Consider the following 25,326-nt stretch of genomic DNA (forward strand, 5'->3'; position numbering starts at 1 on the left):
AATGCCATTCACGGCGAACGATAACGATTGTTGGCATTCGCACGGCACGAATCGTACAGTACATTTACATTGCAAAAAAAAGCATAAAACAAAGTTTTAAAACAATTAAAAGCGAGCAATCCTCGGCGTATTATTAAAGAACCAGCCCACTGTTCGCCCCATAACCGCAGCAGAGCGCGCGACCTTGCTAATTCACGGAGCAGCAGCGCCAGAAAGAGAGTTCGTCGGCAGAGGGGCGCAGAGAGAAAATGTCACGCAAAGCAGCAGCAGCAGTGGAAGTGGAAAAAGAGTGAAGAAACCGCAGTAATCGCCATCGGGATCCGATCTCAGTGTCCTCCAGTGCAGCGCGTCGCCACACAGACGGGCCAAGGAGCACCCGAAAACGATCCTGATGCGGCACAGCCGAGTGCTCACTGTGGCGAAACTAACCGATGGACAGCAGCAGCAGCAGAAGCAGAAGCAGCAGCAGCAGCCAGCGAAAGTAGGAGACAACAACGGAGCCCTGCGTCTGCGGTCCTAGAAATTCGTAACTCGATATTCACTGGCAACACGGACACCTGCTAGCGCAATGCGAATGCCGCCGATCCTGGCCAGGATTGTTCGTAGACTGGTGCTTGGATGTCGTCGGTAATTGGGTGCGCCATCCTCCGTTGGGTCTCCCCTAGCAATCCGCTGGCACCACCATGCAAAGCCTGGACTCCTCATGCCAAGAAGCCGACGTAAGCACTGGAATTTTCCATTTAGCCTGAAACCGATTAATTCTCATTCTCATTTTGCACTTTTTTTTTTTGTTTTTTTTGTCTTTCGCCAGTTTATTATAAATGACACGCTCAAAAAGTTAAAGGGTTCCAGCAACGCGGACCATGTCCAGGGCCTAGCGGTCCACGCCCACGGATCGGGCGTCCATCAGACGCAGTTCGTCCAGTACGGCACGTCTGGATCCTCGCCGCAGCTGCAGCCGCAGCAATCCTACCACCAGCTGCATCCCACGCTCCAGCAGCAGCAGTTCGCCTCCTCGAGCAGCAAATCGTACCTGGAGACCAGCCTATTGCAGGCTATACCACAGATTCCTGCCCAGCCGCCCATTTGCATCTTCGATGACGACGAGTCCCCCACCGAGGGCACTGGCGGCTCACTGGGCAGCCTGCTCACGGAGCCGACCTCGGCCACGCCCAGCGGCCTGCCCACTGCAATCGCTCCGTCGCCCTCCTCGTGCTCATCCTCCACCACAACGCTGTCGAACTTCAACTCAATCACATCGCCGTCTCCGGTGGTTCCCGATCTGCTGCTGTCGACGCCGCCGGGCGTTAACTCCAGTCTGAGCAATAGCTCAACGGGAGCGGTCAGTGTGTCCAGTAAGAAGTCCGAGAAGCGGCCACCCTCCGCCAACTCACAAGCCAGTGGCGGCGGCCACCACCTGCACCATCATCACCTCCACCAGACGCACAATCACCATGTCCTGGCATCGCCCACGTCGTCGCCCAGCAAGCGCCAGAAGTCCAATAGCAGTAGCAAGGAGAGCAGCTCCTCTAGTCGCAGCTCAGCTATACCCGCCGCATCAGTCTCCACGGCCACCTCGTCGTCGCAATCAGCGCGCGCTGGCGCCGGCGCTGCCTCCTTAAATAGCAACAGCAAGCCACCTTCCTCCGTCTGTCAGTCGGGCAACAGCAAGTTCTTTAATCTACACGAGAAGATAAGGGATCTGTACCTACAACTGCTGAGCAACGATCTAAACTACTTTGTCGAGACAGGGGTAAGTATTGAGCCAATCAAAGCCAGACACTTTTGTAAGGATTGCTTTACTCGCCAGCTAAAGCAGCGCACCCGATCCTTCACACTGGAGCGGTTGGTGGATCGGGAGAAGCTCAACACGATTGTGGTCAACTTGTATCCCGGCAACAAGGGATACTCTCTGGCCCTGCATTATGACGAGCACATGGTGCTAAATCCGCAAACGAACGAATGGTCCACCACGGACAAGGACGAGGCCTCGAACGACGCTGCGGGGTTGGGTACGGGAACGAGCAGTCATCGGAGTCGCCCCAAGCCGCCAGCCCAGGACGAAAGTCAAGCCAAGGCGGAGGCGGGTCAGGCCAAACACGATTTTGGACTCGTGGAGGTGCTTCGGTGGCCCTACGAGAACGATTTGTTGCTGCAATGCATCGATCGTGAAATGCTGCCGGAGTTTTTAATGGATCTGCTCGGAGCGGAGACCGTCAGTTTGTCGGATGGCGAGGGAACGCGGGTGTACGCCAAGCCAAGCGTCTTCTATGCCGGCTGCGTTATCGCCCAGATCCGCGACTTCCGCCAGACATTTGCCACCTCAACGAATATCTGTGATATGAAGCACATCCTGCTCAGGCCCACGAACGCCACCCTATTCGCGGAAGTGCAGCAAATGGGCAGCCAGTTGCCGGCGGAAGACAAGCTCGCCCTGGAGAGCCAGCTGGTGTTGGCCACGGCGGAGCCGCTGTGTCTGGAGCCGGATCCCAGCATAGGGAGGCAGGCCATCAACGCCCAGCATCAGCGGCAGCTATTCAATTCCCACGAGCTGCGACGCCAGATGAAGAAGTTCACCCAAACGGCCATCAACCGGAAGCGCAAGCTGGATCAATTCACACACCATCACGGACTGGAATTGTGCGATTACCTGGCTCGCCTGCGCCAGCGACCGCGGACGGGAAGCAGCAGTGGTGGCGGCAATGCCACACCGGCCACGGCGCCCACCAACAATCCGCTGGTGGGGGCCATGCTGTCGTCGTTCACATCGAAGGTACCCCGGCGACCGCACGAGGTCATACGGCCCATTCGTCCGCCCACACTGGAGTATCCCGCCAATCTCAAGGTGCCCGAGCACGTGATCAGCGTGGAAAAGTATGCCAAGGCCTTCGAGCCACTTAACGAATTCAGTGAGGCCTGCAAGGACGGCTGCCAGCCCAACTGTCGTCACAACTTCCAACCGCAACTGGTCGAGGAATACATTCTGGAGACGGAGCGTGAGGCGAGTGAAGGCCGGCGGGCTCTATACCATATAAAGCTGTCCATCTTCCAGCGCCCCTCCGATGCAGAGTATCTCGGCGAGCTGTATGTGGACCGAGATTACCGGGAAGGCGAGCGAAACGGCGAGTCGTGCCGCTTTGCGCTGGGCACTCGGGTGCATGCCAATCGATACATTCAGCAGTTCCGCGAGATCTTCACCGAGGAGGGGCGTAAGGCGGTCAAAATCACGCATTTGATACCCGGGCATGTGCCGATTGTGACTCACACGGGATTGACGAACGAGCAGCGGATCCTCTTGCAGCAACAGCAGCAACAACAGCAGCAGCAGCAGCGTCAAGCTCAAATGCAACAGCAACAACAGCAGCATCAGCAAGTCGTTGTTGTCGCCAATCCGCAACAGCAGCCGCAACAACAACAGCAGCCACAACAAGTGACACAGCAGTTATCCGCCACAGTGCATCATGTGGCACTGCCGCGCCAACAAATAACTCAAAAGACTCTCAACTTGGCTGGAAGTAATGTAATCAATGTACAGCAAAACTTTCGGCCGCAATCAACGCAGCAGCAGCAGCAAACATACACAATTGAGGCACCGCAGCAGCAAGCTGCAGCGCAGATTATCCCGCAACAACAACAACAGCAGCAGCAGCAGCAACACATTCATCTTCAGCAGTTGGCCACCGGCAGCAGTAATTCCTCCACGACAACTCACCAAGTTAGCCTCAGCAATGGTTCCCTGGTCCTTGTGCAACAGCAGCAGCCCCAGCAGCAGTCGCAACAGCTGGCCCAGGCCCTGCAGCATTCGGGCATAACCATCCAGCCAGCCACCATTCAGCAGCAGCAGGTGAAGGGCTCTTCCGTGGTGGGGGCCAATTCTGCATTGCGTGCCCAGCTGAACTCAAATGTGCCAATTCTGGTTAGTAGGACGTGGTCAATTAGGCATTTCAAGTTTATCAATAATTTGTACTCTCCTATTCCGCAGCAGACGCAGCTGAAAGTGCAGCAGCAGCAGATTATGCAGAAGCAACAGCAACAACAGACAACTGCCACTAGCAACAACAACAACAATAATAATAACAATAACAATATGAACAACAATACGGCCATACACCCGAATCCAGCAATAAACGCCATAGTCAACAGCATTATGAACTCTGCCAACCAGTACCAGCAGCAACAGCAGCAGCAGCAACAACAGCAGCAGCACCAGCATCAGCAGCAATGTAAGTTCGGTGGAGTTCTGCACCTGGAATGCTAAGTAATGCTAAATAACAATTCAAAATTGTCTTGCAGCGGGGAACACGTCAAGCAACAACAATGCTGCAGGGTCCGTCGGCAGCACCAACAACAACGGAAGCAGCACCAGTGCCACAACACTGAAGAACTCCAGCAACGCATCGATCTTGAACCTGCTCAACAGTGCTCCAGCTGCGATGACCAGCACACCCGTGGCCAGCGGAACGTTCACAACCTCCACCGGCCAGCAGCAACCGCAGACGCTGACGCTTGTGCAGCACCAGCAACAGTCGACTCCGAACACCGCGGATGCGGCCACTGCTACCTATGTGCAGACCACCCGCGGAACACCCACGCTGGTGAGTACGCAGCGGAAACAGCAGTCCAGCGAGGTGTTGCAAAATCTGTTGAACGCCAATCGAAAGATTGGTGGTGGAGGCACCACAACGACAACGTTTCGAACAAACTCCGCGGGCAATTTGATAGCGGTCAACCTCAACCAAGCCGGGCAGTCGCACCACCAACAGGCAGGCGACGGCAGCCAGACAGTGAGAGTGTCCATGTCGGCACTCGCCTCACAGTTGGCCTCGCCGCCCGCAGTGATGACAAACCCCACCACCAGCTACACAGTGATCTCGTCCGGCAACAGTGCCGCGGCAGCTGCAGCATGGATTCAGAGCCCAACGGTCCCAGTTCAGCAGCGCATACTGAGCTCCCTGAGAAGAGACAGCACCACAGCGCCGCCCAACGCAATTGTAGTGGGCATGGCGGCTCCATCTCCAGGTAGCGATTCGAACGCCTCCAATGCCAGTGGCTTCGCCGTGCCAAATAATCTGGCGTCCACATCGAGTGGTGGCGGTGGTGGTGGAGCCCTGTCCGCCTTGCTGACCAACGCAGCTACTCCCTCGCCATCGGGCTCGGATCACTCGCAGTCGTCGCAGACGCACCAAAATCAAGCTCTGCTGGAGCGCCTAAGCAATGTCACATCAAACGTATCCGCCGTTTCCATGCCACATATGTCGCCGCAACAGCCGCAGGCAACGCAGCAATTCATCACAAAAACCATCGTTCACTCTCCCGCCACATCCTCGATACACTCGCCCATGTCTAGTCCGCATCCGCAGCCCTCTGCCTCGCCGCAGCAGCAACAACAGCAGCAGCAGCAACAGACCACCGCCACCCTGAATCTGCAGGGCATCAATCTGTCTCAGCTGCAGGGCGCCATGGCTAACTTTGCCGGCCTGCAGAATGTCCAGGTGCAGATACCCGGCTTCACACAGCCGATCTCGCTGCAGTTCTCCGGCAACAGTCTGCAGCAGCAGCAGTCGGGAACTACGGCAACTGGTGCGGGCACGGCGCAGGGCCAACAGCGAAGTGTCCTGGTCTCGGTTCCAGTTTCCAGCCAGCAACAGCAACTGCCACACACCATAACGCTGCAGACTCAGTCGGCGCCGCACCACCAGCAGCAGCATCAGCAGTCTCAGCAGCAGCATGCCCCACCAACGGGCACCATTGTGAGCCTGCCCTCGTCGGGACCTGGCACTCAGACGGTGGTCATCACAAACAATGCCGGCGGAGCAGTGACGGCCGGAAGCAGCACCAGTGGCAGTGCGGGCGGCGGCGGAGGATCAGGGGCCACAACGGCCATGCTGACCCTTCCCATTGGTGAGTATGAGAGAAATGCGTTGCTAGTGCAGAGGGCGCTTGCTAAGAATGCTGCACTGTCGTTTCGGCCAGGCCGAAGAGATATTTGTGACTCTGGATATGGCTTCTTGGTGGGAATCTTTAATTATACTCGGAGCATATTATTTATACGTAACTCTTTTCTTTTGATTGAACATGCTTAATTTTGTTCTTTTCTGTTTCTGTTTCGTTTCTCGTTTACAACATCATACAACACAAACCCGTTAACATCTCGTTTCGATCCCTCATGCAACTGAACTAATCCAATCCGATTTGTGTGTCTTGTGTGTCCTAACCCGAAATGCCATCAGTTTGAGATTAGAGAGTCCATAGTGTATAACCGCAACCATACTGTTCGTACTGGTTTAGCGACCAAGTTGGCGGCTCCCCGACCTCTGACCTTCAACATTTCTCATTGCAACCTAAAACAACAACCAAAAAATCTCCCCGCACACCCACGTTCTGCTCTCTCTCTGCTTACAGCTCAAATAGTCGGTGCCGGTGTACAGAAACTAAATCCTCAAACAATACGTACCTCAAATGTTGGTGGTGGTATAGGTATCGCCCAGCAAGCGGTCCAGCAGCAGGCGATCCAGTCGCAGTCGGGCGGCAACAGCACCGCGGCCATCCAACTGCTGGGCACCATACAGCCGCGTGCCCGCAACGTCCAGGTGGTGGGCACCAAGCAATTGGCCAACAGGCAGCTCATCACCACCCAGCGGCAGATAGGTGGCTCCACACTGAAGATCGCCACCACACCCGTGAACGGTTAGTACAAATCCATTCATTTCTGTGGACTATTGCAAGCGGATGTGTTTTTCCCACTGTTAGCTGCCAATGTGGTGACCAGCAGCGCCAACCTAACCACCACTCCGATTGTGATGTCCGCGCAGAAGCTGCAGCTGAAGACGGTGAAGGCGCCCGTGCAACAGCAGCAACAGCCCCAGCAGCAACAGCAGCTGCAGCAGCAACACCGAATACTCAACCAGCAGAGCACCGCCACGGTGTCGTCGCAAACACTGCCCAGTCCCAACCAAGTGCAGGTGGCCCAACAGCAGCAGCAGCAGCAGCAGCAACAGCAGCAGCAGCAGCTGCAGCACATTCAGATCGCCGGTAGGGCCACCACCGCCTCGGGAGCCATCAGTCAACGGACGCTAACAGCTCTGGCGGCGGCCAAGCAGCAGCAACAGCAGCAACAAGCTGCAGTCAATCGACGGCGCTCCACCACCGATGCGACCAAGTAAGGGGTGCGAACTGCCTGGGACTGAGACGACTGGGACGACTGAGAGATGAAGCTTTAGAGCGAACAAGTAGAAGGCTACGCGTTGTGTATTGCTTGATATTATAGTTTATGGTTACCTCCTAACTATCACTACTATCGTACATTGTATACCCATATAACTATATATGTTTTGATGTGTAATCGTAAGTGTAAATCGCATGGGCAACAGCATGGCAGCTCATAGTTGTGCAACCTAGTTAGGAGCTGGAGCTGGAGCTGAACCAGAATCGGCCTAGCCCGGCTCCACCGACTGCGCTTGTGTTAATTGTGTCCCCCACGGCAAAAACGAATTAGGTGTAGAGGTCTTAATAATATTTATCTAGTTGTATATACGCATATATATTACATTCATAAATATATATGAAAATTGTTTCAATATGTCCCGCGCCCAATAGCCATTTAACTACTACTATTTGGCTCCCGACTCCAATTCGTTAAGTCCTAAGACTAATTCTTTAAGCGTGCTAATTTTAAGCTGTAAATCAGGGGAGGAGTCGACGGAAACAAAAGGAAAGCAATAATATGAGGAGGAAAATCAAGAAATCACGTAAATTAATTGTAAAGAAATTCTAATTATTACGATTACGTTTAGCTACGAGAGCATATGAACCGGGGTAGGGGTTCATTTAAGCAATTACAAATATTCATATTGTACTATTAAAATTATTATTGCTAATTATTTAATCGATTGCTTAGCTTAAGTTCACAAAGCAAGATAAACACACATTTTAGTTTGTAATGTACAATTCGTAGCCTCAACCAATTTAGTACTTCCAATTGCAGAAACATTAAAAACGAAAAGCAAAACAAAATACACAAAAGTCAAAACTTATTTAAACAATTTATTTGTAATAGCGCAATGTACAATGAAACTAGAGACAGGAGCAGCTGAAGGATTTTGGAGGATGGAAAGGTTGCCAACTCGAGTCGAGTAAAGTGTAAATGTGTCGCTTTGCTTTTGTGACGAAGCAAATTTGTTTTTCAACTAAGCCAGTTTTTTGTAGATGGACATTATTTATTTAAGTAACGATTTTATTATGTTACTACCGCCTAGAGTGCTGTACTTGTTTAGCGTTGTTCGATTCAGCTGCACAGCACCTAAAGTAAACCTCTTCATAAACCTCTTCAATCAGCAAGAAATAAAACAAAAATTAACCTCACCACTACCCGTACTCCCTACCGTACCCAAAACACTCAAGCATAAACTACTCAATGTTAATATTAAATAATAAATGTGATTTAAGATGAATAAACGAAATAGAAAACATGGTACTACGTAAACCGAATGAATGATTGAAAGCATAACGAAGTGGGAAAATGTTACTCAAGAGCAGCGATGCAAGCAACTGGCCAAAAACCTGAGTACGAAAGTTAAATAAATGCGTGGTAATGAGACATATACTTACGTGTGGTCTGATCAAATGGTTATTGAAACGTAATTCAAAGATTTATTAATGTAATGCGGAGCAATCTAAGCAGCAGCATAAGATATTTATATATGTAAACACGAAAACCACTATTAATATAAATGTGTAATTTCAATTCAATAACTGCTTATCAAAATACCTGACTGTAGAAACTTTTCATTAAACTGATTACGAATAAAACTCTTGAGAATTACTAAACAAAAAGGAAATAATTACGACAAAACCAATATAACATAATGAAGCGCCGACAAAGTCAAAGCAGAAGCTCCGTTAATCAATAAAGTGTGAAATGAAATTTAAAACTCAGTCTTGTCATTTCGATGGAACTGCAAGCGGTAAGAATCTTGTATAAATGTCATGCAGCTTATGTTTCCTGATTTTTTAATCAACACTCCTTCGTTACAGATTTAAATAAAAAGTAATAATAACAACATGGAAATGCACACTGAAGTTAGTCCCGGCCTAGCAGCAGATTGGGATAGAACCGTAGTCCCTCCACGGACTCGTCGCGACACACCTTGCCCAGCCGCTCGGCCACTAGCAATCGCTCCTTGGCCAGCAGGAGTGAGATTCCCAGCTGCTTGGCCAGCTCCTCCACAGCCAGAGACTCGGCAGCCTCCACCTTCTCCAATGTGTCAACGGCAATCAGGTCATCGTCATGGGAGTCCAGTTGTAGCACTCTGGCGCCACTGGGAAAGCTGCGCAGGCGTATAGGACCACTAAGCTGTTCGCAGGCGTGCAGCAAGTCCTCAGGCGAAAGGAGTTCCAGTCCACGAGCGCGGTTCACGCGACAGTAGACGTCCGCCAAGGACATCATACCGCCTTGCTCCTAAGAGGTAATAAAGTGTCAATACAAGCTTATAACTTATTGATTGGCTTCTTACCTCAATGGGATCTAGCAGCATCTCGCAAATCTGTCGGGCCAGGCTGCTGAAGTACGCCGAATTGCTGGTAAAGTTGTCCCGCGTGACGGGATCATCGATGCCCAGGCTCATGAGGTAAGATTTGAAACGCACCGTTTCATCGTCGGATATTTCTCCCTTCTGCTCGCGTATCTTGCTGCTAATTGTCTTGGAAACTTCCACCATGTCCTTGGCCATGGCCATCAGAACACTAAGATCCTGAAAGGCCAGTGCTATGTTCTCATCCGTGGCCTTGGCCTTTGCCTGCAAGTGCCGTTCGATGCCGCCAATGCCTGTCCTCTTCTGAATGCGAGCCAGCCTGTCGTTGGCAGGTTCCGAGGTTGGACTGCTGGCCACGCCATTGATGATGGTCTCGCTGGTCAAGAGGATTTCCCACACACGAGCATTCAGAGTCTCCCGCAAGGCACTGTGGAACTCGACACTTAGGCCATTCTTTCCAGACAATTTGATGTGGGTGGCGCGACTGGTGTCCAGCGGACCGGGTCCTTTGTCCGACGCTGGCGGATGCAAATGCATGATTATGCGAGTCTTGCGGCCAAAGAAGTTGGAGGCAGTAGTCTCCTCGCTGACGGATATCACATAGCTGAGTGGCAGGCAAAGAGTTACGGCGGCCCGGGCAATCTCTCCAGGGCGACCCCAAAACAGTCGGTGTGTGGTGAGCACCACTTCGCCGTCTTCAAAGTCCGTCTGAAAGGATTAAACCCACCAGTTGGTTCCGGTTATGGGTAGTGCGCATTCACTAGCTGCTCACCTTTTGGTCGCCATCGTATATTTTCACCTTGTTGTCGCGGCTGACGAAGGATTCATTGGGACTGAGACGGGCCTCCACATAAGCGAAGCGATTCATTTCGGATAATTGTTATTTATCCTTCGAGTTTGTTTGGTTGTGACATTGGCTGGAGATGACACATCTTTCGTGGCTCCCCGTTCCACTTGCTATTAGAGATGGCATCTGGCTTGTACAGTAGGTATCGGCTATGGAAAATCAAATATATAACCAAAAATAATATGCACACTTACTAATATAAATATATTGCAGTAGTTGTCGCCAAATAAATGTATTTTAATGTTTTCTAGCTTCCTTAAAATCGATTTAGGCGTAAAATTATATTGACATAGGAAAGGCAAATAAACAACCAGCCACAAAACAATCGGCCTGTTGCACACACAATCGGACGGTTGCTGACTATCGATAAGTGGCTGGGCTGGTGCGGGAAGAAGAAGCAGAACGCTGCAGCAGCTTCTAGTTTCGTGATAGTTTTCCACAATTAGTGCTGAAATTAATAACCACAAATGCCATTTTTCCCTAAACAAGTGCGAAATGACGTGCCTTGCCTGACCTTCTTACATAACAATGCACTAGTCGCGCAATAAGCCAGCCACACATCGATCACCCGGGATTAGCGAGACTTTGATTTGGACTACATGGCGACTGTGGCGGAGGGCAGCAAAATGCTCGAGGCAGCTCTACAGCAAATGGACGGCCTCATATCGAGCAGCGCGACACAGGCGGGATCGGTATCTATATCCGGAGCAGGGTCTTCCCTGACGTTCAGCGAGCGCAATTTGATTTCGGCCACCAATGTTCTGTCAACAGCTAAGACTTTGGCTCTAGCCCTGCAACAGGTGAGTCACACGGAATAAGATAAGATCGAGAAACAGAGGGCTAACAGGCTTATCATTGCAGGTCGGACTGGCTGCTCCAGCCCCGGATCCTGTTACGGCGGCAATTATCAGCGACTGGCTGGAGACGCACATCCCTCGTCAGGATTCCGACGAGCGGATGCGTCGCCTGCAACGGGATAAGGAAGGCTTAGCCCTGCAGTATCAGATGCTGGCGGAACGAGTGTCAGAGCAGGCGGACAAGATTATCGAGCTGGAGGGCCTTATAACAGAAAAGAGCCAGCAATTGTGCACCAAGGAAGAGCAGCTGCAGCGACAGATGATCTCTCGCTCCGCCCTCGAGACGCAGAAGCTGGAGCTAATGAGTGCCTTAAGTGAACTAAAACTGCACCGTACTGCTTTAGAGCAGGCCAACGATGGAAGTAGCGCCATTTCCGCCAGTATTCCCTACGGCAGTTTGAGCAATATAAACCAGAAGGGCTTCATGGGATCCCCCAAGACGCCGCCCTCTGCACTGCGGCATCAGATCAAGCCGCAGTTCCACAGCCTGCCCAGATCGCATGGCAAGTTGGTGAACAACAATAACAATCGTGCCTTAGACGTCAATGCCAACAGCAGCGGCAAGCAGCGAAACGTGGCCTTCGCCTCGAACGAACATATTTTGATTGAAGACAATCATCATCAGGCGGAGGATGCTATGACTTCCAGCTTCATGTCGCAGTTCACACCCTCACCAAAGCTGAGGGAAAGATCTGCCCGTGGCTTGCGCAACATACTCGGCAAGCTGCGGCGCAGCAACAGCAGCAACTGCGAGCTGACCGCCTTGGAGCAGGCAGAGCCCGAGTTCCGACGAGGCGGTGCCCGCGCTACCGCTGGCGGTCGAATTGAGTGGAGTGCCCAGACGCCTTTGTTCGGTGAGAATGAAAAACATTGGACCACGTGGGGAGCGCAAGAGGTGTGCAATTGGTTGGCATACATGGGCCTAGGCTGCTATGAGGACAATTGCAGGTAAGTTTGCCATCAATAATAACGTTAAACCAGTTACTATATATAATTTCCGACCACAGAAAGTGGCTGAAGGCCAATCCATCAGTGTCGTTCTTCAACGCCTCACCTGTCGACATCGAACGAGAGCTGAACCTAAAGATGCCTCTTCACCGGAAGAAAATCTTGTTGGCCATCGATGACCTAACTGGAAAGGAATTCGATGATCTGACACTGAAGGCATCTTGTTTGGATGTGGCATGGGTTCTACGCTGGCTGGATGACATTGGCTTGCCCCAGTATAAGGATTACTTTATGCAGGCCAAGATCGACGGTCGAATGCTACACCGCCTCACGCTCGAGGACCTGTCCCAATTGCACGTCAGCTCCTGTTTGCATATAGCCTCCTTGCGAGCGGGAATCTTGTGCATGCGCCGTTTGTCGTGGAACGCGGAAGGTCTCATACGACGCTCCATAAAGGTGGTCAGCGATGATGAGGCCGCAGCCACTCCTGACAGGGACAATGTGGAGCTGTGGACAGCGCATCGCATAATGGGATGGCTGCAGACCATCGACCTGTCTGAGTACACGCCCAATTTGCGTGGTGCTGGCGTCCATGGGGCTCTGATGCTTTATGAGCCGCGCTTCAATGCGGACTTGCTTGCCGACCTGCTGTCGATACCACCGAGCAAGTCCCTGCTGCGTCGTCACCTGGCCATGCACTTTAAGGAGCTAGTCGGTCGGCCAGTGATCTTGAGTAAGCGAGATGCCGAGTCGGCACCCGGATACCAACCGCTAAACATTACAGCTAAGCTGAAGCCAGTGAAACGCACTCAGTTTTCGTTAAAGCGTCGCAAGAGCTCCAAGGGCCAGAGTGACGTGGACTGGACGGAGTACGTCTGTCCCATGAATGCCAGGGTGCCCGACACATATCTAGCTGACGCGGCTAAGGAGCATGAGAGCTCAATGAGTTCGAACTGATGACGAAGTCGAAAGGCGCACAAATCAATTGAAAGAAAATAATATGTTTTTTAGTTGTAAGCCCACGCCGGGCCAAGGATCCCCAACTGAATGAACTGCCACCTGAACCAATTATGCAACCAAATCCACAAGTTGACAATATTAGTGAAAATTAATCTGATCGCGGGCACGCCCAATCTTCCAAACATCTTTCCAATGAATTCGAGTCAAAATTCTTTCGTCGACCTAAGCATACCAGCAAACATTTTGGAATTTTTTATATTATCTGTAACTAACATTTAGGCTAATCTGGAAACGAGATGCAATGACATCTTCTAAATAAGAATATAACGATGATAACGAGAAGTATTCGCAATGGCATTGAAACGACCTTGAGAGCGAGCATAACCCCTATAGACTTATCGCCGATTTTGGAGTTTATATTTTGTACTAACACGTAACTGTACTGACGGATATTTTGTAAAATACATACTACGATGCCTTTTACAACCAAACGATAACTCACTCACTATCTACTCTTGTATATGGTTAAACATTGAGTTTATTTGTTAACAATAACATTTTATTAGGCACTAGAAAAACTGATGAACGACTAGGAAGCGTGGCTGAGGATCATTGATCGCGTTGTTGTGCAGCCCGCGTGGACGGAATCGGCTTGGGTTGCTGTGCTCCACCCTCAACTGGCAACGCCGACCGAAGTTGGGCCGGCCATTAGCCCATTAGCCCATTAGCTGGTCTTAAACTTAAATCTTTGGCAGTGCTGTGTGTGGCTGTTTCCTGGCTGTCCTTGGGGGAACTCTATGTCGTCTGGTTGGCGGCTTGGGTTTCCAGACTCGGCAGCCTATCCTCCCGGGAACCGCTCTGGTGCTTGGCCAGATCGCTCTCGGGTATGTGATCCTTCCAGTTGCGGAAAAGGTAGCGCGTGAACTTCTTCAGCTGCCTGAATTTGCAATAGGTAGCACCTTCGGCGGATTGAAGCTGCTGGGTTTGGATGAGAAAGCCTTTCTCCTTGAAGGTTTTCTCCAGCTTCTCGCGCTGCTTTGATCGCCTCGAAGATCTTCGCTTGCGTTCGCTCTCTGACGAGGATTTGCTTTGCGTGTGACCGGGGCACACTGCTCCGGGCATGGGACTTTGGGAGCTGGAGCACTGGGAGGCTGGACTGTGTGGCGCTACCGCAGTGACCAGATGGTTACTGCTGGGCAGGATCAGCGTTGAGGTGGGCGACTCCGGCGATATGTGCAGCAACTCTGGACTGAGGTCCGTCGATGGCGCTGGAATATCCACATAGAGCTTCTCCTGACCCTGCTGCTGTTGCTGCTGCTGCTGTTGTTGCTGCTGCTGATCCCGGGAGATGAACTCGTAGCCTCGCATGGTCTTGTCTCCGGTGCCGTTGTAATACCGGTAGTTGCCCTCCGCGTCCACCGAGAGCATCTTCTTCTCCTGCAGCGTTGGCTTGGCGCCGCCGGTGAACTTAAACTTGCAGATGCTCACCTCGTTCGAGGGACTCGACGAGTGCTCGGCGGGCATGGGCGGGATGAAGATGGCTGACCGCTTTCTCTTCCGCATGGCCAGGGGCGTGGCTTCATTGGCAAAGAATCCGCTGGGTATCGGAATTTTAAGGGATAGCTGGTTGTCCTTCTCGATGGTCTCCAAGGGCACAGGCAAGCCTCCCAGGCTGCAGGACTCCACCAGCTGCTGGTAGTACAGACCAACTGGCTGCAGGAGCAACTTGGCGGCTGCCATTGACTGTTCCTCGCTCCCTGCAAGCTCCAAGGTCAGAGGCTTTACCGCACTCAGTGGTGTGGTCCGATGGGAGGAGCTGCCACAATCTGTCGTAGTGGTCGTAGTGGGTGTGGTCCTCGGCTTCTCGCTGTCGCCGCTGGAGATGGAGAAGCGATCGCCGCTCTGGTCACGCAGGCACAGATTCAGCGGCTCCTCAGGCGGCACCGCAATCGTGGAGGTAGACGCCGGCGGATTAGCACTGACCGGCATCGCAGGCACCGATGCTGGAACAATGGTGCCGTAGTTTTTGTAGATCAGGTGGCAGATGTCCGCCTTCTTGGGCTTCCGACCACGACGTGGCTTGTAGTTATCCAGCGTAATCTCACCCATGTAGGGCAGATCGGCGTACTTCAAGGAGTTCCGCTTAGAGGCGGCGGTTACCTCTGCACTTTTGGCCGGCACCGCTGACGTCGCTGCGATGGGTGAAGATCGCGCGGCTGGTGCTCCAATTCGAGGAGCGGAAGACTGCTTCTGCTGCTGGCGCTCGGCACTGCGCTGGATCTCGGCAATCTTCCGCAGCCAGCTGCGCACGTTCTCGTGGGCCTGACTCGGCGGAGGAGGTGGCGGCGGTAGCGCAGGTCGCGGTGGCTGGCGACCCTGTGTGGCCTCGTAGTGGGCGGCATACTCCGCGGGCAGAGCTTGATGGTGGAAGCGCAGCTTCATGGCTCCCGCATCGCCTCGCTTTCGGGATCGCTGCTGGCCCTGGCTGTGCGCTGGCCTAACTGTCTTTTGTGGTAGTGCTGTGGGTGGCTGCTCCTGCGGCGGCTGCCGGTTCGCCTTCCGGCTGCCCATCAGCAGATTGGCCTTCAGCTGCTGCTTGGTCAGCGGACTGCAGGTGCCATTGTGCGGCGTTTCGTGGCCGGCGCTTTTGCGCGCCAGTAGCGTCTTGAAGGGATGGTCCTCGTCGTGGGCATCGTTGGTGGCGCCATGCGAGATCAGAGGGTCGTCGGAGCCCTGCAGCAGCAGCCGTGTGCTGTTCAGATCCAGACGGAGTTGCGGGTGCTCGGGCGTGGGCAGCCAGCACTCCAGGTCGGGATCGTGCTCCAGTTTTATGCTGGGTAGCAGCTGGTCCAGATTGTTGCCAGCCGGGGCTACTGGACCCAGCTCCCCCTTATCTGCGCTTCCGTTAAGATCGCAGATCCTTGTAAGTTCTTGCATGCTGATGCTGATTTCGGCTAAAATTAGTTAAGAGAAAATTAGGTTTGTATTATCCATGAAGAAAATACTTTAATATAAAACTAGGGGTATTCACATTACTAGTTAAAAAGTCTTGATTGCATAGAGCTTTGAATATTGAGCTGGACATTGACTGCCATCAATGGTAATATAAGGAATTGGTGTAAATACCAAATATCTCCCTATACGGTGAATGTTTTTCCGGAAAATAATATGGAATATGGAGTTTCAACCGCCATTTCAACCATAAAAAGTTGCAGGTAAATACGTTGCGTATACGCAATGTGGGGAACACGAAAAACACGTTGTGTTGTTATTTTGATGATCGCCGGCAGAGGAACACGTTCGCGTTCACGGAGACGGAGGAGGAGGAGGCTGCTCAATCTGTATCTCTCTCTCGGTCGGTGGCCAGCACGGGAATTCTATTTAAATGTCCAAGAGGAACTGGCAAGTGGCGCTCTCTCCGCAGGCAGCACACACACAAACGCACGCCGCACTTTGCTCCGAAACAGAAATGTTGTTTTTGTGCATGAAATTCGATTCCCTGGGCCAAAAGCATGCCCATAAAAGGTCTAAAGGCCCGGCCTGAAAGGCTGCGAAGGGTGTGTGTGGTTTCCACTTGTAGGATAATGATGTGAGATCGGGAACTGGTATTTACCTCGCTATTCTATCGTTTGTACGTTTAAGGTGCCCTGGAAAACTGGATATCTTCGGTTCGGTTCCCTTTTCGGTTCAGTCTTGGCTCAAGCTGTCCTGGTAGTGCCCGGGGATTCAGATCACCTTCAAATCGCCACGGTCCACGGTCCACAGTTCACTTCACGTTGCCAGTGGCAGTTGGTCGACGGGAATCGCCGCTGTGCGCGTGCACATCGTGTTGACATCCAAAACGCAACTAGTTGCGGGAAAGCCGAGTCGCGGAAAGCATCGCTTCTTCGGAATATGCTCCTTAGATGGACCGCCGCGGAGAGCACGGACCGCCCCACACACAATAGAGGAAAATAGCGCGGACGGTCGGCCAAGTGAAAATCAAATCAAATTCCGCTGCTCTTTGGCGGAGATGCGTTGTCGCTGCTCGACACCGATGGATGTCGTGGTCCGTATTTAACGCCAAAGACGAAGCTATTTCGTGTGTGTTCATTTTTAGAAAAATCCAACTTGTTGCCGGCCATATAGAAGACCCCTCACCACTCGGCCAGGTCCGCAAACACTACGCAGAATGCGGCGGCCAAAAAGAAGCAACAAATTCTGCCCAAAAAAAAAGAAATTATATTTTCGCTGTTTTTCATTCATGGGCTGTGTGTCCGCCAACTTGTTTGTTGTATCAGCGGATCAGGGTGAAAACAAATTGGTCTCGTTTCAGTTTCTCCCGCAGCCGTGCAGAGGGAGTGGGCTGTCGAGGGTATCCCCTGGTCGATCAGTGCCCCTCCTTTTTTATAGCTCTCTTTCCCAGCATCTATGCGTATATGCGATCGCTCAGTTTAATGGCATTTTATTTATAGCACCTGGCTACTTCGGGTTAGGGCAACTAAGAATCGCCTGCGCCTCTTTCGGATTATGATTTTTCGGGTAAGGTAGGGAAAGGAAACTAAGTGAAATGAAAAACACCTCCCGAAATAGACAACTGATCGAGGCGGATACTCTATTCTGGGCAGCGCACATGGCTATATAGGTCAACTTCGGCTCTAACTGGAGTGGGTGCACAGAGGGAAATTTAGGTAATAAAGTGAAGTAATAAAATTAGCAACGTCAATTTGAAAACGGGTTTAAAACGTCAATGGAGATCAATATTTATACACCCTGATATAAATAAATTTAGAAGAATTAAAAAATAAAAGTAAGCGTATTGTACAATGTGTTTCGCTTTAAACCCGTAATCTGTTTCAAAGTACAAAAAATTGTCCGATTAAAACCACAGTCCCGTGCCAGTTGTAACCATGATTAATATGAAATGACACGGAATGATCTTTTTTATTAATTATTAAAAATGTGTACGTACAGATAAGTATGACGGCACTGTGTGAGTGGCTGCCTTGCGTTTGTTTTATTTTAATAAATTGCTTTGATCTGTCATGATTTTCAAACTGAATGCTAGTTACTCAGTGATATTTGGTCATGGTCTGGTCACTAATTACTTTCTCCACTGCGCAAAATACGGGAAGATAACCTCAGAAACGCGGAATATCAGAATGCAAAGCACAATGCAAAAGCCACTATCCAAATGCGAATAGCCGCCTTTTGGGGCAGCGTTCTTCAAGCTACGCATTTGGCAGTCCCAAGACGATAAGCTCCCTTATTGAACAGATCACTCAATCATAATAATAATAATAATACCTACCCGCCTTTAGCTGCAAAGAATGGCATTCCCGATCGATCGTTCGTCGACTGTTTCGCATCGCCTGCAAGATCGAACTTCGCGGAGATCACTGTGCAGCCGATGATGATGAGGATGATGACGCGGTACCGCTGGCAGTGGCAGTGGCAGTGGGTGGGCGAGTTTTTCGCGGCCTGCAGAAGCTTTACATTCTACAGTTGGTTAGACGGCGGTTAGACGGCGGTTAGACGGCGGTCGGCGGTAATTGGCAACCCAGAACCGGAGCTTACATCACCACCAGATCGGTTGGAATCGGCGGCGGAGTCCAACCTACGGATGCGGAGCGCAGCGGAGCTCTTGAATATTGCACATCTATTCGGCAGCTGCGGGTCTGCAGCAGCTGCGGCTGCTGCTGCTGCTACTGCTGCTGCTGCTTTTTCTGCTGCTAGCGACTAGCATGTTTATTGAGCGAGACTTCAGTCAATATCTGCTTGCGCGAACGAACATATTTGTATTTATGGCCATAACTGCCACTTCAATCGCCCACGCGCGGTTTGTTAACCTGGCCCGAAGCAAGTGAACAAGCATGTCATTTGCGAATTCTAGTGACCAAGTCTTTCGTCTGGCCTTGTCTCAAGTTCACCAGATATCGACGAGTATTCCCCCGGGACTAACTCACTTCACTTCAGCCATCATTTTCACATGAAATTGAATTTTTATGTTCACTAGCCGCTTGGAACACGCGAGACAATATGCAAATGCTTGGCTGGAAAAGGCGAACTGCCGCTCGATTCGCGATTTCCATTCAAATCAGATTCGTTTTCGTTCTGTTAGCCAATTCGGCCAGGTGGCCAATATTTGTAAGCCAGAACTGCCACATCGCTGGATTCAGAATCGAGAGAGAGAAACAATGGGGCTAAATGATATTTTTATGGTAAAAGTTTATTATTTGCAACTTTATTTTTTAGTTTCTTTTTTGTGTTTTGTTTTCATGTTTAAATGTCTATAAAGTATATATAATATATATTTCTGCATTTTTTGTGGTTTGTGTTTTTTTGTTAATTTTTTTTTAGTTTTTCATAATTTTTTTTGTTTTGCTTTGTTTTGTTTTATTTAACTTGCCAGTTGTTCTTTGTTTATATACCTATTACACATTTGCATAAGTTTTTGTGTATAATAATTATTATTAATAATAATTTAATTGTTGTAATTATAACCATGGCTTATAATCTCCTCCGACTCTCTATATCCAATTTCCTGCTCCTCGTTTACTATATGTATGTCCCCGCCTGCTTATCATCAATGCGCTTATGTCGCCCCATCAGCGACGCCCAGTTTTCATTTTTATTTGCATTTTTAATTTTTATAATTAGTTTTACTTTTGGCAAACGAAACAAAATGTACACTGCTTGCCCATATTTTGAAACTGGCAATAATTAATTAATACTAGGGTGGTTGATATTTCTGTTATTACGATTTATACCTCCATCTCATCTTATTGTTAGCCTTTCGCCGCACTCCGGATCTAACTAATCTGCCTTTGCTCCTACTGGTTGGTTACGGTTGGATCAGTGTGCTCCGGATTATGGGATTATGGCAGACCTTAGGTCTTAGATCTTGAAGCAGATTGATCGTAAATGAACCTCTTTTTTGTGTCTAGGATGGTGGCGGCTTCTTTAATCGATCGGTAGTTATTGTTACTGTAGTATGTACTCATCTATTATTATGCTGGGTTTATTTATGTTGTATCCTGCAGTAAGTCGCATAAATAATGTTTAAAATATACTTCTGTTAATAATGCTTTAAGTATTAAAATATTTATAGTTTTGTCCATAATTAATTAATAGTTTTCTTGTTCGATAGCATTTACTTGTGTTGTGGGCTTCAAGCCGATTTCCGCGTGGCAATGCATCGCGGAAAAGGCCGATTGAGTATATATAGATATATATCTGTATTGTTTTTTCGGTGTTTACTTTCATCCTTTTGTTTTAATGAACGAATGCACAATTTTACACACTTCGCCATTCTGGTTTCATTATTCATAGATTGTATTTAATGTACACATATGTATAGTAGATAGCGTATATTTCTATAAATAGTTATATAAAGACCTTTTTCTTGCTATTATAAATAATTTACTTAATTGTTCTTCACTTCTGCTCCACTTTGTTTTTCGATCAACTACTTTTGACTATTACATCCTTACCATCCTCCTCCCAATAGTTCGGCATTTTATGTGTGTAAATATAAATTTTGTCATATTTAATTTATGTGAGTATGCGTGTTATAGCTGTGTGCATGATTCTGCCCTTGTTTCCGCTTCAATTGTGATGAATTTGAAAAAATGCATAAAGTGAGAAATGCTCGATCTGTGTATAAAGTGCATTCGATGTCGGAACTGAAAGCTAATTCAATGGAATTCTATGGAAAAACTATTGAACTGTTCCGGTCTCACAGGGCCAGTGATCCTGTTTATCCACTATTTATATTTTATTCTTTTTGATTCTGAAACCATTTTACATTTAACATTTAATTCGTGTTCTTATTCTTGATTTCGCCTCGTTTGGTTTTGTTTCCTCTATCGAACTTGAAATTCCTCTTGACAGATTTTAAAGGAACTGATCACGAAACGTGTTGGGTGTAAAAGCATGCTTTGGATTTGCCCTTTCGGAATCGGTTTTGCATTAAATTAAATGGTAATAAATCGTTATCTGCATTTGTCTGTCTTTACATTTATGCTACTAGTATTAGGTGCAAGTTCTCTTAATTTAAAATGTCAGTTTTTTAATTTTAATGTTAGGTTTTTATTTTTGTTTTCGTTTGTGTTTCTCATTCACATTTTGCTGCTAATTTCTTATTGTTTTCGTTAAAGGTGCTCTTCAAAAATCTCAAATAATGGATTGTTGTAATCATTGCTACGTAATTGTATTTGTGTCGACTTGGTTTTGGGGTTTGGAAAAGACGGATGTAATTACATACATAAACCTGGAGCAATTGCAAATCATTCAAATGTGAGGATAAGTTGCCAAAATCAAACCACATGCCGTTTTGCTTATGTGTGTGTGAGTGTTTGTGTGCTTGCATAATGCTAAATACGGACGGATTTCTAAACGGAAAGTATATAGAGTGTACAAAGAAGCTGTAGCTGTAATACTGCATCTGAGAAATAGTTTCTGAAACGCATCTCAAGCTACACTCAAAAAATTACAAGTGTAATATGTGTCCTTATGATGTGTTGATGCTAAAATCTAGACTAGCAACTATTCTTGTTTTTCAATAATATGCAATAATTGAACCCTTTGGTTCGGGTTTCTGTTTGAGGGGCTTTATACTATATACAATATAAATTCGCTTTGACCATTTGGTTTTATTCGATTAGCCTGCTGCCAACTGCACGAGTTATACATACATATCTCTGCATCTCGTACCTCAATCTAACATTTGGCTAAGTACTAAAAGATAACAGTTTTATCTACAAAAAATAACTTTTGGGCCTTTTCAACGCCAATATCTCCAGCCGTACACCTATGCCTCCCATATCATTCCATCCGATTCGGTTTGTATAATTGCAAAATTGGTTTATAATGCCTGGTTGACCTTAGCTCGCTAATAAATCTTTCTTTGTTCATAGTAATAGTAATAATTGTCATAATAATAGTATTATAATATATCGTCTATATAAGTACGACTAGTTTCTGCTTTTAAAAATGTTTTTAAATTTCTCCCTTTTCATTTTGTTTTCATATTTTGTTGTTGTTGTATTTTAAATGCACTTTCTGAGCTTTCTTACAAGCGCCGCCAATTATTGTTGCTGTTTTTGTTATATTCCTATGGCTACTATAGCCTTTCCATTCCCCATCTATGCCCATGGTTGATGATACTCTAAAGATCTAACCCTATGCCTATCCAAGCGAAATCTAGTTGGTAAGCAAAGCTTCAAAAGTGTGTCTCGAGCTTAAAAATATCGTATCGAAAAAAGTGCGGAAGCTTTGAGGGAAATTATAATACAAATGAATTGAAATGCTTTGGTTCAATTGCGAAATGATCATAGTTATATGATAAGTTTAGTTTCTATTTATATTTAACTGCATGTATTACCCTGTATCCAATATGTCCTTCTTGTGATTCTATTAAAACCAAACTAAAAATGCACTATATCAAAGGCAAAATGTGTTAGGCTTGGCAAAAAGATATGCACCCTACCCTTTTCATCCTACCTATCGATCCTACATTCCTCGTCCTGCTGCCGTTTTGGGCCCATGTAACTGTGTCTGTGTGTTGGTTGGAGTGTTGATTGGGTGTCCTTGTAGGTGTAGTTAGAAAACTAGTGTATGCAATTTTGGTAAGTCCTTGGTTATGGTGGGGTTAAGTGCTTGTCTCTATCGTTATTTATCGTTATCGTTAGCATTAGTTTAGTTTTACTTTTACGTTTACTTCCGTTTAAATACCTGCAGAAAAGTGTATCTAAATATATTTTGATTAGTAAGTTCTAAACTTGGACTCCAGTGTTTTTGGTTGTTTCATGTTTTCTTTTGTTTCCGTGTCAGTGTTGTAAGCTTCATTCACTACTTTGTCTAACCTTGTCATTAACTAGTATATAATATATTTGTGTATAGTATATATAATAAATAAAGAAGTTAGTTTTTATTAGTAATGCCTTGTATAGAGTAATAAACATTCTATAAGAATGCCACATTCCGCATTTTGTATAATAAAAATACATTATGCGTAGGACAAAATCTATTCGCATAATAGATTAAGTTTAAGGAACGATCATCGATAAGAGACTTCATTTTCATTAGTAATGTACAATGCTTATTCTTAGTTTAGCGCTACTCTTAGCTGGCTACAAACGAAAAAAAAGGAATTCAGAAATAACCAAGGAAATCAGAAGGAAATGCAATGCCAATGGGGTCCCTTCGATTTCATTTATCTTTGCCGCCAGCTAAACAATTTGAGAATCGCCGAGAAGACCGCCAAGTTATAGACTACGGTTCGCATATCCGCGTATTTGATATGATGCGTGTGTATGTGGTGGTGGTGAGTTCGTTGTGTGTGTGTGCGTACAATTTTGAGATAGTAAAGACGCGGAGTATGACGACGCTAAATGCAGATTGTAGCTTAAAAGGATGTTTTCTGGCACTAAACTGGATTTTGGCAAAAATTGCAAAGAAATGTGCCAATTTTCATATCCCCTCAAGCGAGATGGGCGAAACCTGTCCATTTTTTAGTTATGTGCTTGTTATCTATGGTTTATGTCTAGGAATACTTTAATTTTTACGAGTTCCAATTTTTACACTTTATGCTCAAGGTACAATTGTCTTTTCTATTCGTTAAGTTAAATATGAATTCGACATGTTTTTTTGTTAATTATTTAATTAGCTTTCTTGTTTCTCTTTTTTTTTTGTTTGCTTTCATCACATTTCATTTCGAATTTGAATTAAGCGACTTAATTGTTCCTTTATATTGTATTTTATTCGTTTATCGATTTAATTTTGATTTGGCTTTAGTGGTTTCTTGTTATCACCGCTCTTTAAAATGATCATTAAAATCAAACTAAGCGCAAACGATAAATAAATTTGATTTTGTTCACATTTTTTGTTAAATGTTCGTGTTGTCACAGCCCTTTTCGTGTTTTGGTTTTTGTTTTTAGTTTATCAAAAAATACTTAAGGGAGAACATGGGTAAACGATATTCAAATTGGAGGGTAGGGTATTATGCCAAATTCTCAGTCCTCTGTTTCGGGTTGGGATTGTGTGTTTTGGGGGTATGTGACCTAGTCTGTCCTGGTATCTGCCAATTGAAATGAATCAAAAGCCGGATGTCACAGACGCGTAAAATAATGAGAAAATAAAACAAGTTTGGTTGCTTTGTATTTTGGTTTTTCAATTTGTTTTCTCTTTTATTTGTTCTGCTTCTCTTGGTTTAGTTTAGTTTATTGTGTGTTATGCTTTAAAAATAATAGTTACGATAATTTAGGTTTTTAGTATCCTTCCTCTTGGTATATAATTTGCATAATTTTGCCAAAATCAGTTTAGCACAAAATGTATTATTTTGCTTGATTCCGTATGTTTCATAGTATAGTGTATATGATCTAAAAATGTTTGTATAATAGCATATAATAATAATAATTATAATTATAATAATAATTCTTTATATATTAATTTAAATACTTGTGTTCGTATTTTCAATACATAGATAAATCATAATTCGTTAATCATAATCATAGTACATAATAATAGTAAATTATTATTATCTCAATAGTTTGACTTGGTTTTTAAATTTCTTATTCTTCATTAAGGTTTAATTTTCTTTATGCAATAATTAACTTGAATTTGACTAGATCGATTCATACAAGATCGTAAATACATGTAGCGTGTTCGTGTATTTGGATGAGTTTTTCTGAAGTAAAATTCTAGTTTAGCATTTTAATTCAAAGCTGTCAAAATTCTTGAGTGTCTCTGGCTGAACTACTTTTGAATAGGCGCTAAAATCAGTTTGATAATTTTCATATATGTTATGTACTTGTATGTTTGTAGGTATATAATTATACTTGTATGCATGTGTCGTTAAATAACTGCAATTTCATTCGTTTCTCTCAGTGTGGGACTTTCATCCGCCTTAGGTTCATTTTCTATATGTACAATATTACTCCTGTCGAGGCTTAACATTTTCTGATTCAAAAGAGGAATAATGAAACAGATTAAATCGATTTGACTTTGAATATAATAATTCCCCTCACTCTGGCCCGCAACCTATGTATTTGCCCAGATTTCTAATACTGTCTCAGTGATCCGATTGGCAATACTCAGAACGGAAATGAAAACTGTGACTAAAATTAAAATTGAAATTGGTTGAGAGGGAACTCATAAGTATCGCACCAAACTATTTATTGCACTGGTAACAAAATTAACTTTA

General features: G+C 46.9%; 4 protein-coding genes across 4 annotated transcripts; 2 read left to right on the forward strand and 2 right to left on the reverse strand.

Moving 5' to 3' along the window:
* The first annotated feature begins 6 nt into the window (after positions 1–6).
* Positions 7–8,033, forward strand: LOC6545563. Its single transcript, XM_001972631.3, has 7 exons — positions 7–719; positions 812–1,753; positions 1,811–3,916; positions 3,983–4,223; positions 4,294–5,901; positions 6,403–6,687; positions 6,751–8,033. Exons 1-7 carry the CDS (start codon positions 684–686, stop codon positions 7,161–7,163), a joined length of 5,631 nt encoding a protein of 1,876 aa, XP_001972667.1. The 5' UTR covers positions 7–683; the 3' UTR covers positions 7,164–8,033.
* Positions 8,034–8,953: 920 nt separating this feature from the next.
* LOC6545564 (vacuolar protein-sorting-associated protein 36) lies at positions 8,954–10,514 on the reverse strand. The gene is made up of 3 exons (XM_001972632.3): positions 10,303–10,514; positions 9,513–10,238; positions 8,954–9,457 (listed from the first exon to the last, which is right to left on the reverse strand). Exons 1-3 carry the CDS (start codon positions 10,396–10,398, stop codon positions 9,080–9,082), a joined length of 1,200 nt encoding a protein of 399 aa, XP_001972668.1. The 5' UTR covers positions 10,399–10,514; the 3' UTR covers positions 8,954–9,079.
* A 196-nt stretch (positions 10,515–10,710) lies between these two features.
* On the forward strand, positions 10,711–13,639 carry LOC6545565 (liprin-beta-2). The gene is made up of 3 exons (XM_001972633.3): positions 10,711–11,177; positions 11,239–12,182; positions 12,242–13,639. Exons 1-3 carry the CDS (start codon positions 10,977–10,979, stop codon positions 13,137–13,139), a joined length of 2,043 nt encoding a protein of 680 aa, XP_001972669.1. The 5' UTR covers positions 10,711–10,976; the 3' UTR covers positions 13,140–13,639.
* Positions 13,640–13,665: 26 nt separating this feature from the next.
* On the reverse strand, positions 13,666–17,279 carry LOC6545566. The gene is made up of 2 exons (XM_015157664.2): positions 16,756–17,279; positions 13,666–16,096 (listed from the first exon to the last, which is right to left on the reverse strand). The coding sequence occupies exon 2, from the start codon at positions 16,077–16,079 to the stop codon at positions 13,938–13,940; it is 2,142 nt and encodes a 713-aa protein (XP_015013150.1). The 5' UTR covers positions 16,080–16,096; positions 16,756–17,279; the 3' UTR covers positions 13,666–13,937.
* Positions 17,280–25,326: the final 8,047 nt, after the last annotated feature.

The sequence above is a fragment of the Drosophila erecta genome, unplaced genomic scaffold (assembly GCF_003286155.1).
Source record: "Drosophila erecta strain 14021-0224.00,06,07 unplaced genomic scaffold, DereRS2 tig00000021-arrow-pilon, whole genome shotgun sequence".
Classification (NCBI taxonomy): domain Eukaryota; kingdom Metazoa; phylum Arthropoda; class Insecta; order Diptera; family Drosophilidae; genus Drosophila; species Drosophila erecta.